The following is an 18,043-nucleotide window of genomic DNA, read 5'->3' as shown; positions in this document are numbered from 1 at the left end:
CAATGTTAACTAAAGAGTACTGCCACCGTAGGACTCTTATGCAATAGGCATGTTCTGATCAGATGTGAATTGTTCGAAGATTATGTAACATTATTGTCGAAACCAGCCTTTTGGATCAAGGAGAGTGGAGGATATTATCCCATGAGGACACTCAAATGGGATCCATGGTTTAATCCTGAGGAGGAGACTTCCATAGCCATTGCTTGGATCTCGTTTCCTACACTAGCACCAAACTATTTTGGTCAGTCGCAGCTGTTTTCAATGGCCTCAGCAGTAGGCAAGCCATTGACTTTGGATGTGGCAACCAAAAATAAAACAAGGCCAAGCTGTGCTCCTGTGAAAGTTGAAGTGGATTTGTTGGTTGAGCATCCTAAAAGAGTGCAACTACAGGCTGTGGATAGCAAAACTGGAGAAATTAAATCAAGGTGGGTGAAAATTCACTATGATTTCATGCCTAAATATTGTAAGGAATGTTGTTTGCAAGGCCATGATGAAGAAGGATGTTGGAAGTTGCATCCTGACTTGTTACCAGAGAAAGAGAGTGAGGAGGAAGTTAAAAGTGATAATGGAAATAAAGGGAAGCATGTTGCAGTCCCTAACAATGTTAAGGAACCAAACAAGATGGCAAATAAGGCAAAATAGTTTAACAGTAAGCAGGCACACCATGCAGACAATAGAAACCCCGGACAAGTAATTAAGGTGTTGGAGAGTGGCAAGGTAGTTGGTAATGTGCAGAATTTGTATAAATGGAAGACTCAGAATGGAAAGAAGCAGGTTGAGATTGGAAGTAATGCTCAAAACCAGGCTGCTTTGACAATAAGAAAGGAGAATGGTGGTGCAAATAGACCAAGTGAAGTACATAAATCTGATGCTGTGCAAACCATCAACAAGTTTGCAGCATTAGAAAATGATTATGGTATACAAGAAGGTGTTGTTATGGTCTTGATGCGGTACAAGTACAACAAGAGAATGTAAATGCAGTAGATGCTCAGAAACAGTTGGTTGTTGCACCTGTTGTTAATGGGGTGGCAGTTGATTGTGCTAAGAGGGTCTTCAATACTAATGCAGCTGTATTTACTCCTGATAAGCCACATTCTTCACCTCTTAATACTAAAGAATGGGTTGAAACAGTTTTTCAATTAGGAGTAGATAAGGTCACCATTAATCAGGCCTGTCATGATATTCCTTCAAATACATTTGCTGAGGATGGAGGCACTAGTAGTGCAAGGAATTTGAGGAGTGAGTAGGTAGAGGAAGATGGAGAGGAAGGTGAAATAGTAGGAGGCACAATAGCTGGTGTTACACAGTCTATTGACTCTATTTCATCCTCCCAAGAAATCAACAATATGTTTTTGACAGGATGGATGCTTTGGAGGAAGGAAATGTCACTCAGAAGCAGCAGGATCAAAATCATGATGGGGAAAAGGGACAAACTCAAGTTGAGCAATCTCCAGCAATGCAACTAAAGTATGTAGCAGATATTCAGGCTAATGAAACTCCATCAAAAGGTCCAACCAAAAACCAGCAGGTCAGGAATACAGATGTAGGGCATGAAGCTAAAAGACAGGCTTATGCCTCTAATCAGCCCATGCATGGTGGACAAGAGAATGCTGAAGTTCTTAGGCAACAACAAAGCCAAGATAATACAGGTGGAAAGAAGAATCAGATTGCAGTACAAGTATCAGAAGGGCCTCTTATTCCCAAGGTTGGTAACTTGCAAGTAGCAACGGTTGGAGGGGAAGAGCCAAAAATAGACTTAGATGAGGAATCCACTGCTCAGAACTTTATGAATGCTGCAAGGGAGGGGGATTTGTCTCCCAAGCAGGTAGAGAAGGTTATTGGCAAAGGAAGGAGAAAACCTGTCAAAGAGAATCATGCATCTCATACCATTGGGGTGCACACAAGAAGAACTGCATCTAAATCCCAACTTCAGTGATGAATGCACTAATTTGGAACATAAGATCAGTAAACACTAAAAACGCTTTCAAGAGGCTTTTAACAATGCATACAAAATATAAGTTCTTTCTTATAGGCCTGATGGAACCATTTCAACAGGCTTATAAGTTAGAATCTTATAGGAGAAGGCTTGGAATTAAGACTGCTTTGAGCAATGTATCTGGAAAAATATGGGCTTTCATTGATGAGGAGTATGAAGTCACAGTGTTAATGGACACTGTTCAGCAGCTTACTTTGAAATTATTCAATTGGGATACTGATCTTGATATGATAGTTACTTTAGTGTATGCTAAGTGTGACAGAATTGAGAGAATTGAATTGTGGGATTCCATGTATAATCTTGCATCATACATGACTCTCTCTTGGCTTGTTGGTGGAGATTTCAATGTCATTGTGGAGGAGGAGGAGAAATATGGTGGCTTACCTGTAACTTTAAATGAAGTAGAGGACTTCAGACACTGTATTCAGACCTGTAATCTAAGTGACTTGGGTTATAAAGGAAGCATTTTCACCTGGTGGAATGGGAGGGCTGCAGATGAATGTGTGTTCAAGAGGCTAGATAGATGCCTTGGAATTTTTGAAATGCAACAGCAATTTCCAGGATTGGAAGTTAGTCACTTAATCAAGCTGGGGTTTGATCACTCTCCACTTCTGGTAGAATGTAAACAGGAGGTTCAGAAATTTAAGAAATCATTTAAGTTCTTAAATTTCTGGACAAAGCATGCAGAATTTCTACATTTTGTGAAGGATAATTGGCAGACAGATGTGGTGGCCAATTCTTTCATGACCTTTAATATCAATCTTAAGAAACTGAAGAAGGTGTTGTCTTAGTGGAGTAAAACAACATATGGGGATTTTTTCTAGAATATCACTAATCTTGAAGAAGTCATCAAAACTCATGAGGCACTGTTTGAGGCAGATCCTTCTAATGTCAATAGGGAGAAACTTCAAAAAGTGCAAGCTGAGATGACAAGAGCATTGCATATTGAGGAGGAATATTAGAAACATAAATCTGGCATGACATGGTTCCAAGAAGGAGATAAAAATTCTAAATTCTTTCATGCACGTGTTAAAGGAAGGAGAAAAAGACTGCAGTTGAAAAGAATACAGAATTCTCAAGGTCTACGGCTTGAGAATGAACATCAAGTTGCTGAGGAGGTTGTTAGGTTCTACCAAGCTCAATTCCATGAAACAGTAGTTCCTACCTAGTTTGACATTTTGAAGCATGTCCCTTGCATGGTCACAGATGAACAGAATGAAGAGTTGACTGCTGATCCTACTATGGAAGAGGTCAAGCATGCAGTTTTTGGCTTGAATAATGCAAGTGCTGGAGGGCCTGATGGCTTTACAGGCATGTTCTTTCAAGCATGCTGGGAAATTATTGGAGGGGATATATTCAGCATAGTGTGGGATTTTTTTAGAGGACATGAACTTCCAAGGTACATAACTCACACAAATCTGGTGTTGTTGCCTAAGAAGCAGGATGTGCAGACCTTTGGTGACATGAGACCAATACGTTTGAGCAAATTTGTTAATAAGATTTTCTCTAGATTATACATGAAAGGATGGTTCACCTACTGCCTGATTTAATCTCTCAGAATCAAGCAGGTTTTGTGAGGGGTAGGAGTATAGTAGAGAATATCTTGTTGACACATGAGATTATTACTGATATTAGACTCAGAACCAAGAAAACGAATCAGGTTGTGCCTAATGTAGTGATGAAACTTGACATGACAAAAGCCTATGATATGCTGTCATGGATATTTCTCACAAAAGTGATGAGGAAAATGGGATTTTGTGAGATGTTCATCAGTTTCATATATGAACTAGTTCGGAATAACTGGTATTCTGTGCTTATCAATGGCCAACTACATGGTTTCTTTCATTCAACTAGGGGTGTTAAGCAAGGTGACCCATTGTCCCCTACACTTTTCATCATAGCAGCTGAAGTTCTGTCAAGGGCCTTAAATTCATTGCATAATAACTTGTGGTTTACTGGTTTTGTCTTGCCTAAGTGGAGTCCAAAAATCAATCATCTTGCTTATGCAAATGATACCATCATTTTCTCATCATCATGTGAGATTTCACTTGGCTTGATCATGAGGGTGTTGACTGACTATGAAGAAGCCTCAGGACAGTTGATCAACAAAGCAAAGAGTTCTGTGTACTTACATGATAGGGTGGAAGAGGAGATATTTCAAAGGGTGGAAAGGGTAACTGGTATTTCGAGGAAGGAGTTTCCTCTGATGTACCTTGGCTGCCCTATATATTACAGCAAGAGTAAGATGGCATTCTACTCAGAACTGCTTGCAAAGGTAAGAAACAGGCTGCAGAGTTAGAAAGGAAAACTTTTGTCCTTTGGAGGAAGGGCAGTACTTCTACAACATGTTCTGCAGGCAATGCCTATGCACTTATTGGCAGCTGTGGATCCTCCATCTTTTGTAATAGACAAGTTGCACAAGATCTTTGCTCAGTTTTACTGGAGTAATAATATAGGAGAGAGTGGCAGGCATTGGGCAAAATGGAAAAAGGTTTGTCTGCCTGTGCAGGAGGGAGGTTTGGGATTTAGATCACTTGCAGACATGTCAATGGCCTTGTTTTCTAAGTTATGGTGGAATTTCAGGACTAAACCATCCTTGTGGGGTGCTTTCATGAGCAACAAATATTTAAAGAAGAATAATCCAATTCTAGTCCCTTGGAAACAAGGGTCTTATGTATGGAGGAAAATGTTGCAGGCTAGGGACCTGATGGATCATCAAATTTGGTGGTAGCTCAGAATGGGCTCTTCATTATTCTGGTTTGATAACTGGTCTGGTCTAGGCCCATTATATTTCATTGTCCCTCCTGAATTTCAGTGTAATGAAGCCATAGAGAATGTTTCTGATGTAGTTACAGATGGTAGGTGGCATGTGCCTGCCATCAGAAACAATTTGCCTGAGGATTTGGCTGAATACATCTTGACTGAGGTAAAGCCACCTGCTAAACCTGGAGGGATTGACAAGCCTTGGTGGATGTTGGAGAAAAATGGAGAATTTAGTGTCAAATCTGCATGGGAATATATAAGGAGCAGAGGTGAAAAGAAGGAGGTGTACAAGAAAATTTGGGTCAAGGGATTGCCATTCAAGATAGCTTTTCTGATGTGGAGAGTATGGCATTTCAAAGTCCCTCTTGATGATGTAGTAAAGAGTTGGGGATATCATATGCCTTCCAGGTACTCTTGTTGTGTAGAACCAAAGGAAGAGACTGTCCCTCACATATTCTTGAGAAGTGCCACTGCACAAGCAACATGGACATATTTTTGTGCAGCAGATGGAATAAATGTTGATGGTATGCACTTGCATCAGGTGATCATGCAATGGTGGACAGCTGATGTTCCATGTAGACTTCAGAATATTTTCTATGCTATCCCATCTATCATAGTTTGGCAGCTTTGGAAGAAAAGAAATGGAGATAAGCATAGGGACAAGGTGTCAACTAGCAGAGTTATTTATCAGGCTTCTACTGATGTTCAGCAGTTGGTGAGAAGTAGGAAGCCTGGAATCAAAACAATTCCACATAGATGGCATGACATTCTAAAGATTTTGGAACAGTTTGTGCCAAAACTACAAGTCACCAAGGTCATGTGGAAATTTCCACCTAGGGGTGTTTGGAAGTGCAACACGGATGGGGAAACTAGAGGTAATCCAGGCAGAAGTTCCTTTACCTTTTGTGTGAGAAATTCATCAGGGGATCTGATATATATGCAGAGGCTAGGAGAATGGGAGAGTGTACAAATACTGAATCTGAGGCTCAAGCACTTCTGCAGGCTGCAAGATATTGCTTGTCCAAACATGTCTATTCCTTCATTCTGGAAACTGCCTCTTTATTATTAAAGAATATCTTGGATAGAGAGTGGAAACCTCCATGGAACATTACATTTGAGGTTGAGGAGTTGCTAGATATCATGGACCATGCAGAGGTATAGGTTTTGCATATTATGAGAGAGGGTAACCAGTTGGCTGATCATCTTGCTAACTATGCCCTTGATCATGGAGAGGTAGAGGTCAACTCATTTGCAGAACTGGATTCAAAGGGAGGAAAGATTCTTAATAGTGACAAGCTGCAGTGTTCCTATTGAAGAATCAGAACAAAAAGAAAATATTAAGGATGGAGCCTGGTGTGGAGTCCATCATGTCTCATCTTACTCAAGTCCAATTGGAGGAGAGTAACATGAGAAGTTTTATTTCTAACCAGGTGTTCTTTTTTGCAGGTTACAAAATTTGTTGTGGGAACAAGGTACAAGGCATCAGGAAGATTCATACTTTGAATCATATTTGTCATGATATGGAACAGAAGTGGTTCAATGGAGAGGAGATCAATGCTACTTTGATTCTTGCACAGAACATGATAAGTATGCATTTTTATCAGTGTACCAAGGGCCAATATTCCTGGTTTTTTATGGATTCACATGTGGAAATCCTGGAGAACCTGATACCTTTGATAGTTGTAGTATGGAAATTGCAAAAGAATTGCACACATGAACTCTTTGGTATCAAGGCTGCAGTGTGTGGTATTAGCACTTGGTGCTCATTCCACTGCAATTTTGGCATCAAGGAGGGAGTGTGGTGAGAGTCAAGATGGTTTTGAAGGAAGGAGGATGGATATTGATAATTTAAGTACAGGCAGCTGGTTTGAATCTTATTTTGAGGGCCCTGTGCAACAGTGTGAAAAAGGCAAAAGTTGTTGCTTTTTTCACTCAACATGTTCAAATCCATTTGGAGGAGAACATGATAAGTCCTTTAATAAAATTTGTGATTTACACAGAAGTTATATAAGGATGGCATGTGTACATGATTCAGATCTGGTGTCATGGGATTTAAGGAAACTTTTTACAAGGTCAACCAGCCTTTATATGCTGGCAAATCTTCATGCAGTGGTATCAGCACTTTGTGCTCAATCTGCAAAAGAGTTGTCATCTAATGGAGACTGCTTTAGCTGCATCAAAGGGAGTTGTGCATTAGTTGTGCACCTACACTGCTGCATACGTAATTGCAAGAAGGTAACAAGGAACAGCAGAGGAACAACAAGCAAAGGACAAACTTAGGACACAACTACATCAGTAGCAGTTGTATGGCCATGCAGAATTGGTTTTTCTGCATTTTCAGGCGATAGGTTGTGTGTACATATCTTACAAGGTGTAAATTCCTACAACATCAACACTCAGGTCAATATGATCACTCTAGTATTCTGCAATATATCATGTGTATATTGCAGTATATCATCTGGTTCGTTGAGTGCCAAACATGAGTTATTGTTAGTTAAAGGTTACATAATTGCAGACATGAGGTTGGGCAAGATTGTAGGGGCTGATATACACGTGTATCATGCTGGTATACACAAATATACTGCTGATATACATGGACTGATGACCAAGCTGTGCAGCAAGGTTTCAAACTTGGGACACAAGTTGGTTGACATGCAGGAGAACATCATTCTTAGTTGCTTACAGGATTGGATTAGCAGATTTCTTCTTCAAGTTTTAGTTTTCTATTACTTTGTTATTTTAGACACTTGTAGTACCAACTAAAGCCATCATATAAGACTTAAGTTGGTCATTAGACTAATCATGCTTTCTATTGGTCTATATGACCACCTTTGTAAAGACGTTACCTTGCTTTGTTTTTGAGAAAATATATAAAATAAGCCCTGGGCCACATGCCTAGTGGACTTTATTAAAAAACAAAAGATACACCAAGTTATACCTATATGAGGAAATATATTGCTAAGACTTGGGATTCAGTAGCTGATCCAGATATTTACCTACACGACGATGGTTTTTTCATTGTGAAATTCCAATCTGCTGACGATAGAGATGAGATATTAAGTGTAGGACCTTATACTATGAATAGTGTGCCACTGATTTTAAAAATATGGACCCCTTCCTTTGATTTTGAGCAGGAATTCCCAACCACTATGCCACTATTGGTTAAACTGCCTAATCTACCTTTGAACTGTTGGGGGCCTGTGACTCTAAGCAAAATTGCTAGTCGACTAGGAGAACCTATTGTGGCGGATGTCTGCACTAAGAACAGAACTAGGATCTCCTATGCAAGAGTACTGGTGGATATGAATGTAATGCAGGAGCTACTTAGAGTTATTGACATCACTGAACCATCTGGTAGACAGTTCACTTAAGCTGTGGTATACGAGTGGAAACCAACATTCTGTAAGAAGTGTATCTCATATGGACATGAGTGTAAGGAAGAGACGGTTCCCCCAAAACCAACTCCACCTGCACAACCAGCACAGAGACAAAGGGCATATAGAGGAGGACAGAGGGGTCGAGCAGAAGCTCAGCAATGGAGGAACAAAACCTACACACAGGGTGAGGCAGATGCACCTACTACCCAAACACAACCAGCTAAAGCAGCTGCTGCAGTAGTGGTCCCTACTGTACCTTTAGCTGGTGAAGTGGATAATTCAATAGCAAATGATGTGGTAATGCCTGCAGTGCAGCCAAAGCCAGCTAAGGCACATCCTACAACTACTACTCCCAAGCAGACTAAAAATAGTAGCTCTTACCCTAACAGTGGTGCATAACTCTACATTGGTTCAGCAGGGGACTATGCTTTACCAAAACAGGAGTTATGTACAAGCTCAGATGAGCATCTCAAGGAAATAGGAGCTCCCAGATTGTTACAAACCAACATTCTGCAATATACTTTTGGATGATCACCTCTAGGCTGATATATATTTGTTTAATAGAGAAAGTTGAAGACTCTTGTACCTTGGAATAGTTTCAGCCAGCTTCCTCAAGAGTCTGAGTAGCTTTAAAAATCTTTTTCAACATCCATGATCCTTGTTTAGGTAGGAAATTCCATATAGGCTGCCCTTTTAAATAATAGGCATGCACCCATTTCACCCATAGTTTATCTTTTTTTTTGCATAGATTCCACAGCATTTTACAGATTGCAGTCTTGTTCCATGCATGAGTGCGTAGTATATTCATCCCACCTACAGTCCTAGGGATACATAATTGTTCTGATGCAACCAATTCCTTCTTGGATGCCTCAGTATCTCCAGTCCATAAGAAGGTCCTGCAAATTGTCTCAATAGCTTTGTTCATTTTTTTAGGCAGTACAAAAATCTGGGCCTAGAAAGTTTGAATTGTAAATAAGATAGACTTTAACAACTGCACCCTCCCAGCATAAGATAGTAGTTTTGAAGACCAGTGGATAATTCTCCCTATTATTTTATCAATAAGTGGCACACAGTGAATAACAGATAGCCTCTTTGTATTTGAGGGCACACCTAAAAATCTTAAAGGTAAAGTTCCTTGTGAGAATTGAAGTCTATCCAGGATGACCTGTTGAATAGAGTAATCTATGCCACCAAAGTAAACACAACTTTTTCTAATAGTGGAAATCAAACCAGAGGCTGCAAAAAACTTCTGAAAGCAAGCAAATAGTTTCTCAACTGACTTGATGTCACCTTTGCAAAACTGTAGGAGATCATCTGCAAAACCAAGTTGTACAATATGTAGCCTACTGCACCTAGGATGATATGTGAAATCTGGATCCCTCCTCAATGTCTTCAACAACCTATTTAGATATTCCATGCACAGAACAAATAGATATGGAGACAATGGGTCACCTTTCCTTAACCCTCTCTTTGCTGCAAAAGACTCAGTCTGCTTACCATTAATGAAAATAGAATAATTCACAGTGGTGACACAGACCATGACCCTTCTAAAAAATTTATCAGGGAAACTAAGTCCTACTAGAACTTGTTCAAGAAACAACCATTCGATAGAGTCATAGGCCTTCTGCATGTCAATCTTAAGCATACATATAGAAGAAATCCCTTTCCTCCCATATCCCTTAACCAACTCATGGCTTAGTATAATGTTATCATTTATAAGTCTACCAGGTACAAAAGCTGTTTGAGTATTCTCCACTAGTAGTGGCATGACTTGTTGTAGTCTAGCAGTGATCACCTTTGAAATTATCTTATATAAAATAGTGTAGCAAGAAATAGGCCTATACTCTTTCATTGCAGTAGGATTCTTCACTTTAGGAATCAAGGAAACACTAGCACAATTAACAGGTCTAGGCATTAGACATGATTCAAAGAAATGTTTAACTGCCTTTGTGGTCTCAGTACCTGTCACACCCCATGCCTTCTTGAAAAATAAGCATTAAAACCATCATGACCTGGAGCTTTTAAAACAATGATAGCATTCATAGCTTGACTCATCTCATTATCTGTTACACCTTGAATAAGAAGCAATTGTTGATCCTTGTTTAGAATGGTACCATCTTTGATAACATCTAGTTGAATAGCAGGTATTGAGCTAGAACTGGTCCCTAATATCTCCTAATAAAATTTGAGCACCTCTGCTTCAATAGCTTAAGAAGTATGCACCATAACCTTTGTATCATTGGTTAAACTTGCAATTCTATTCTGAGCAGCCCTGCTCTTCATATTTGCAAAGAAAAATGAGGAATTGGAATCCCCAAATCTGAGCCATTGGACTCTTGATTTCTGCCTAATTATACTTTCTTCAATTTGAGCCCATTTTTCATATTCTTTCCTAAGTGTTTTCTCCACCTCCACCAACTCTGGGTGATTACCATGTGCAATTTGATCTTGTATTTCCAGCAAATGAGTTCTCACTTCATTCAATTTCACCTCAACACTATTAAATTCCTTTTTCCTCAATTATTTCATACCATTTTTTACAGCTATCAACTTCTGCCAAATAAAGTTGAGAGTACCAGTGAAACTTCTTTCCCTCCAACATTCAGCCACAACAATAGGGAAATCCTGATGATCAGCCATGTAGTTAAAGAAGATAAAAGGTTTTGGAGTCCATCTTCTCTGCTCATCACATATAAGGCTCAGAGAAGAATGATTAGAGAAGAGTGGTTCCATAGCAGTCTCACTTGTAGTATTCATCTGCAGCATCGAGTGGGCATTTACCAGGGCTCTGTCAATTCTGTTATAAATGGCACCATTACTCTATGTATATCTCCTCCCCTGCACATTTAGCTCAGTAAGACAAGTATCCTAAAGAAATTGCCTAAAAACTCTGATTTCTGGTTCCTGAACATCTACCCCACCTATTTTATCATCCACTTCAGTACTAGCATTGTAATCTCCCATTAAGATCTAAGGCTCCTGAATTCCATTGTGGCACCTCTTTAGCTCATTCCGTATAAATTTCCAATCAGCCACAGTATGCATCTCATATACAGCCGAGAACAAAAACTGGACTCCATTAAGACTGACCAAACTATGTATAAATTAATCATGAACCTACAGCACAATAACATTGATCTTGTTTGGATCCTAGAGCAGCCATATCCTTCCTTTACCAGTAGTGTTGTAATTTGATTCCCATATCTAACCTCTAGTTACTTTAGTCACTATTTTTTGTGCAAATTTTTTATCAACCTTATGCTCTGTAATAGCAATGAGTTCTACATTATTTTCCCTTAGAAACTTGACCATCTCTCTATGCTTATAAAGCTTATTAAAACCCCTCACGTTCCATGTAACAATCATTGAGACATGGGGGGTTGGGGAGGACCATTACCACCACATGATCCTATTTTATTACCATCCAATTGTTGCTCATCAGTGCTAGGAACAACATCCTTAGTTGGAGCATCACTGGATCATCAAATTCGTTCAAGAAAAGCCAGACATGTAGTGATTTATACTACCACGTCATTCCATTGAAATATGGTATGCTACAAGTGAATATTTGCGATAAGAAATGAGTTTCACTTTTTGCATGTCCTCTAAAATTTAATGTAGGTGCAAATTCTCCCAATTTGTCCCCAAAAACTCTTTAGCTTTAGATGTTATATGAACCCCTAACAAGGAACCGTAGGCATAGAGCTATCGGGAAAACCTTGAGAGGTGCCTCCAGAGATAGTATCAGCACTATTAGATGCCACACTTGTACTCTTACTAGTTATCTTTGGGTTCTGCCATCCTTTCTGACTTGGTGCACCATTAGAAGGGACTTTTGAAACCCCCTCCTCCTGCATTTCTTTGCTTTTCGCCATTCCCTATCACAGGAACAAGCATATATTCTTGCCTTTGCTTGCCACTGCCCTTTGAGCACCCACATTTATTCCACTATCTTGTTTCTTTGGAGCCTCCTACCCCTGTTTGGGGACTGATTACTTGGCACAATTATGGCCCAACTGACAATAAGTGCTACAATACCGAGGTCTCCAATCATATAAGACTAGTTGCTCAAACCAATTACCATTAAGATCCAGCATTTTAATAATACTAGGAAGTGGTCCGTGTAATATCATCTCAATTAACACTTGGGCATAGGGGATCCGTTCTATTTTAGTAGTACATTCATCTGCATAGAGTCCAATCCACTACTCAGTCTACTCAGAGAATCCATTGACTAACAATTAAGAGAAAGGTTTGGGAATTTTACCCATAATGGTATGGTCTTTAGTACTTCTTTGGCAAAGTCAAAATCTGGAGTCCATGCTCTGATAATAATGGGATGATTATTCCACATTTGAGGGCCTGCATAAAGGACTTCACTCCTATCACTCAAGCACTCAAATCGGACCACAAAGTAACTGTCATTATGGTAGTAAACCTTAGGTTTGTCAATAGCAGGCCATCTAGTCGCAATTAACCTTTCCAAACTAGCTCTGGTAGGATCAGCACCAATCTCATATAAAATAATTGAATTAAGCCATGGTTCACTAGCCTTATCAAGTTCAGTCCGGGATAGTTCAATTACCTTCTCTCCATCTTAATCAATGGAGCAATAAACGTAAGCCCCATTCCTTGTTCTGCAAGTTGATTCCCTTTAAACAAAGTAGCCCAAGCATTACCACCTGGCGTTGCTTGTTTACCAGGCTCAATTGGAGTTGGAGCCGGCGGCGGCGCTGCTTATTCTTTATTACTACTATCATTTATCTCCATTCTTTAAGGAAGAACCCCATCTTTATTCATCATTATCTTTTTAACTTATAAACATTTATCTTTCATACTTCTCTCTTCTTCAACCAATACCTATCCCCCCACCCCCCGGTTACTACTCATCTCTTCATTCATTTTCATCCTTTTTGGTTGATGCCAGTTCTCGAGGATTTGCGCGAGGTTAAGGTTGGCAAAAAATAGACTATAATCTATGTATACAAGCACTGTTGTAAATAAAGAGACATGCATAAAATATTATGACACACTACAAATGCCATTTTGTAACCGGAGCATTCACATTATTTACTACACATGTGACATACATTAAAAAGAAAGATCATTAATTCTCTTAAAAATATATAACTATTGTTAAAAAAGAATCCAGCAAATACATTTCAAAAAACACATCTGAAAAACAATTTTTATATAAGGTATAATTGCATATACAAATGAGTTCACACACAAAATTATACGAGGTTTAATGAAATTATACAAACCTGGGGGTGGGGGGGAGGGGGGGAGATGAATTGAAGTAGAAAGGGGAAAACCTGGAGAAGAAGCAGTTAGAGAAGATATGTTATGAGCAATAGGAAGATCACATTATTATAAATTACAAAAGGAAAATGACATAGTAATACTTGTTAAGATCCTATATTTACAAGACATAAGGATACTTTTCCTTATTTACAAAATATATCAACTTAATTACAAAACATACCATATCTGGAAAAATTAAAAGCCTACCCTTTTCCCTAATATTATGGGCTTAAAAATTGGAGGCTAATATACCTCGTGCTACAACAGTGAAGCTGACCTAACAATTCTAATTTAAAATCTTCATGGTTTGGACATCTCGTAAAATCCAAGCCGAACTCAGGAATTTAGACTTATCATACTGCTTCATACAGCTAAAACTAGCAGTTCAAGCCATTCACTTCTTCTTCTTCAACTTGTTGGCCTATGACTGAGTATATGCAGTTCCCTGTAACCATTCATTTGTAGATGCATCAGTTGTTGCAGATCCAACTTCAACCTTTGTAGTTTTCTTAGGGGATTTAGTTTTGCTGCGAGAGTTGGGGGTTTTGGATTCCATGAAGGATAATTTGACGAATTTTTTGAATAATTAGTTTGTGTTTATGTTTTATATGATTAGGGATTTGAATTAGTTTCTAGAAAGTTTTCTAATTATTTTGGTTTTTAATAGTTTAGTTCTTAGGAGATTGGGTAATGAATTGTATGAATAATGGTAGAATCGTGAATTTTGTAAAGCATAAACCTATATGAATGATGGTAGAATCATGACTTATGTTTCAGAAAATTGTTTTTTTAAGTTTCCCATGTTCTTGTTGTTGTATTAAATTTGTATAAATATTGTATGAAAGTTGTATATAATCTAACTGAAAATTATACACAGAAATATGAGCGAAATTCTAATCCTTAAGCGAGATATACATATTTCATACCAATTTCACTGTTCATACACAAAAATTTGAGGGAAATTTTTAAGCCTTGAGTGAGATATACTCATTTCATACATTTTTCATGCACAAAATTCTGAGCTAAAATTTTAAGATTTTAGAGACATATACACATTTCATACACAAAATTGAGAGCGAAATTTTTAAGCCTTGAGTGAAATTTCCGTATATGTTTTGTAAGAAATCTGTTGGTATGTTATGTAAACTGGAAAGTATCGTCATATTTTGTAAATATACCCTATTCTTATTTATATATAGGTTATTCTCCCAATTACAAAATCATTCTTTGAAAGAGAGATAGAGCCCAAAATAATGTGCTGTATTCAGGCCCAATTACCACCATGTTACGGCCTTATTGAAGTAGAAATAGTTAAATGGGCAGGTCTTTAATTTTTGTCCTTTAGCAGTCAAACTTATGCTTAGCGGGACATATACTCTTTAAGGCATGGGGCATAACTTGTGGGATATTGATGCGAAAATATAAACTTATGCACCGCAAAAAAATTGTTTGTTATGAGGTGAGAAAATAAAAAACAAGACAAAATAGGGACATAAGTGCCAATGACCCACAATCGTTACCATTTCTTACTCTCTTTGTTATACTGCAAATCTCAACAGAATTTCGGCATCATTTTTTTGTGCGGATTGCCCTTCAAAGGCACTGGTCTTTAATTTTTGGCCCTCTAATTGGTGGGCTTTAATTTTTGTCCTTCGCCTAATCTCTCGAGGTTCTAGGTTCAAACCCCAGCTCAGTACAAAAAAAAAATCTGAGGCAGAGTTTTGCATCTACCTCAGGCAGAGTTACCTTAAGGTAGAGTTTGAAACTCTGCCTCAGGCCTAACTTTGCTACGAAACTCTGCCTTGTGATTTGTTTTTTTTTACTGAGCCAGATTTCGAACCCCAAACCTCATGGTCTTAGGAAAATGTCAAAAATTAAAGACCACCAATTTGAGAGACTTGTCTAGTGCCCTTTGAAGGGAGGGATAATCATGCAAATGACCCTTTAGACATGTCATGACAATATGGGCCTTTAATTGGAGCAAAACAGCCCACATTTCATATTTTGGCATGTAATAGCCAAAATACAAGTTCCTTCGGCATTAATCAAATTTTTCCAACCGAAAATATAGATCCATTAATAGTTTCCATTCTCTGTATTAAACATTCTACATCAGTTATAAACCTCCATTAGGTGTAGGGTCTTAGTAGCTTAATTGGTTGGATATCTGAGTTTTTACCTTCTTGGTGAGTGTTTAAATCTCCACATTGTAATTCCCTTTCTCGTTTATCCTTTTCTACCCCCTATGCAATTAAAGAAAAAAACACAAACAAACAAACCTCCATTACGTAATTTTCTCTCACTTTCATTTCCGATTTTCTCTCCACATTATCCTCCATTTTGCATCCAAATTTCTCTAGTGAATCCAATCTTCCCCCAGATGGCTTTATACTCCAATCTTTAGTGTTGATTTGATACGTGTTTTGATAAGATGCAGTCTGCGCATTGAAATTTTTTCTCAGAGGTCTATACGGGTCTTTAGCATTTTGATATATTATGGCAAGGAAGATATAACGAAGAAAGTTATAGAACCTTCGGATAATTATGTAGTCAAGGATTTAGATTTTGAAGTTTTAATATACATAGATTCGAATTCACCACATGCAAGAACATTTCGTTGTGACATATGGAGCAAACGCAGAGCCAATGTTATGCTTACAATTTTGAAAGGGAAAAAAACTACAAATCAAACTGATATTCAAGACAGTGGCGGGGCTAGCATTGTACTTGGGGGTTCGGTCAAACCCAGTAACTTTGGTCTAAACTCTGTATTTGTCTTGAAAAATTCATTGAATATGTATAAATTGTTAATTTAGAACCCAATAACTTAAACGAATTAGAATCTCAAACCCACAAACTTCGAATTCTAGCTCCGCCACTGATTCAAGACAATATGAATGTCAAATCCCATCAAAGAAAGGGTCTTCACAATCAAGATAATGTAGATTCTAAGCATATAGTGAAGGTAAACCTCTTTGAAACTAGTCAATTAGAACTTTTCCTTTATTTTAATTAGCTATCCATTTTGTTGAGCTATAATTTCACTGGAAAAAGCAATTACAACGATCTCTTAGGAACAATTGATCCCTGAGTACAGAGAAGATGATTGAAATTGGTTGTTTTAGGGGCGATTGAACCCTAATTTTAATAAACCAATACCAATGTGAGAAACTTGGTTTTCGAATCGAGAAATGAACAAAATGCAACCGATGAAACTAAGCGATCTTCACTCGGGCTCTGATACCATGATGAATTCTAGATATCACATGAACACCGTTAACAATGAGAAGTGATGCAACTAAGATATGAAGAATGAAGAAACTGAGAGAAAATATCTTCTCATTATCATAAATCTGTTCAACTGAATCTGTACAAGCTAAGTTATACATTTATAATTAATTCCTAAGGTTAACAACTCTAACTAACTAACTAAGTATCTAACTAACTGAATAAGTTATATTTCTATTGTATCCAGCGGGTCCCACACACACGTATATCTCTAACACATTTTTTATTTGTCAGATTTCGATTGAATCATCGATATTGAAGGGTTTCATATTAAATATATTTTTATATCCAAACTAGAATTTCAGTTCCACGTTTTCATCTATCACGTATTATTGAAAAACCCATATTACACATTGAGAAGTTTTAGACACACGTATATTCTGATATACGTGATGTGTATTACTGGATATACATACAGTAAGTTATACATGTTGTGTCGTAATAGATATCCATTCGGTTAAATATGTATGAAGGACTAATATACATTTAGAAATTCAGTTATTTTATTATACATGTACTTACATATCATTCTATGCATACAACTTTTTTGTTTTCTTGCCCAGTTATATATCAATTATGTGTCATGTATATCTTTATGTATAATCGAACATTTATGGATTGCTATTTGCATTTTTGCAGAAATGGGATTAATATATCTCATCGGATACAAAATCCTCCACTTCCTACTTTGGCTCACACCCATATATTATGTTGGGGTAGTTGATATGCTTAAGGAAACATTTAGTGATGGGCAAATCCAGTTACTTATGAATACTTGTTTTGGTTATTTCTTAGATTTGTCTAAATTGATTGTCCATAACCAAATAATTCCCTTCTTAATATCAAGAAATCTGAATCAAGACAATAGAGATTTGTCTTATGTTAAAATAAATGGTAGGATGTTGTGTTTCAATAGTAGAGATTTTTTAATTGTGACTGAATTAAGATATATCGACAATGTTAAGGATGAGAAATGTTATAATGGTTCCAACATGCTTAAACAAGATTATTTTCCTGATCATCCTAGAGCATCAAAGAACAACCTCATTTCTTGTTTTAAGGGAAGGACATGAAAATCTGATGATATAACACATTAAAATTTCATTGATATACTTCATATACACCATTGTGATAGTTTTTTTGTTGGACTTTGGAAATTAAACTCGATAATAATTGGTTTAGTGATGGTCGAAAATTGGGTTAAAATTTCCGCCAAAAATTGGTAATTAAAATTTTTGACGAATTTTCATAGAAAATCAAACTGGCAACTAAATATAATATTATGTTTGCAAATGGAATTCGTCGAAATTTTTAT

At 37.6% G+C, this 18,043-nt stretch overlaps 3 protein-coding genes across 3 annotated transcripts; 2 read left to right on the top strand and 1 right to left on the bottom strand.

The window, feature by feature from the left end:
* Positions 1 to 1,935: 1,935 nt before the first annotated feature.
* LOC132620046 (uncharacterized) lies at positions 1,936 to 2,958 on the top strand. The gene is made up of 2 exons (XM_060334772.1): positions 1,936 to 2,775; positions 2,821 to 2,958. Exons 1-2 carry the CDS (start codon positions 1,936 to 1,938, stop codon positions 2,956 to 2,958), a joined length of 978 nt encoding a protein of 325 aa, XP_060190755.1.
* Positions 2,959 to 4,733: 1,775 nt separating this feature from the next.
* LOC132620045 (uncharacterized) lies at positions 4,734 to 6,476 on the top strand. Its single transcript, XM_060334771.1, has 5 exons — positions 4,734 to 5,634; positions 5,703 to 5,914; positions 5,997 to 6,112; positions 6,206 to 6,231; positions 6,289 to 6,476. The coding sequence occupies exons 1-5, from the start codon at positions 4,734 to 4,736 to the stop codon at positions 6,474 to 6,476; spliced, it is 1,443 nt and encodes a 480-aa protein (XP_060190754.1).
* A 2,258-nt stretch (positions 6,477 to 8,734) lies between these two features.
* LOC132620044 (uncharacterized) lies at positions 8,735 to 16,829 on the bottom strand. Its single transcript, XM_060334770.1, has 11 exons — positions 16,707 to 16,829; positions 15,744 to 15,878; positions 15,620 to 15,683; positions 12,722 to 12,869; positions 12,404 to 12,629; positions 11,829 to 12,014; positions 10,668 to 10,893; positions 10,366 to 10,583; positions 10,149 to 10,311; positions 9,120 to 10,098; positions 8,735 to 9,032 (listed from the first exon to the last, which is right to left on the bottom strand). The coding sequence occupies exons 1-11, from the start codon at positions 16,827 to 16,829 to the stop codon at positions 8,735 to 8,737; spliced, it is 2,766 nt and encodes a 921-aa protein (XP_060190753.1).
* Between the last annotated feature and the right edge of the window lie 1,214 nt (positions 16,830 to 18,043).

This window comes from Lycium barbarum, chromosome 11 (genome assembly GCF_019175385.1).
Source record: "Lycium barbarum isolate Lr01 chromosome 11, ASM1917538v2, whole genome shotgun sequence".
In the NCBI taxonomy this organism is placed as follows: domain Eukaryota; kingdom Viridiplantae; phylum Streptophyta; class Magnoliopsida; order Solanales; family Solanaceae; genus Lycium; species Lycium barbarum.
The sequence above is the reverse complement of the archived record's forward strand: the minus strand, read 5'-3'. Positions and strand labels throughout refer to the sequence as shown.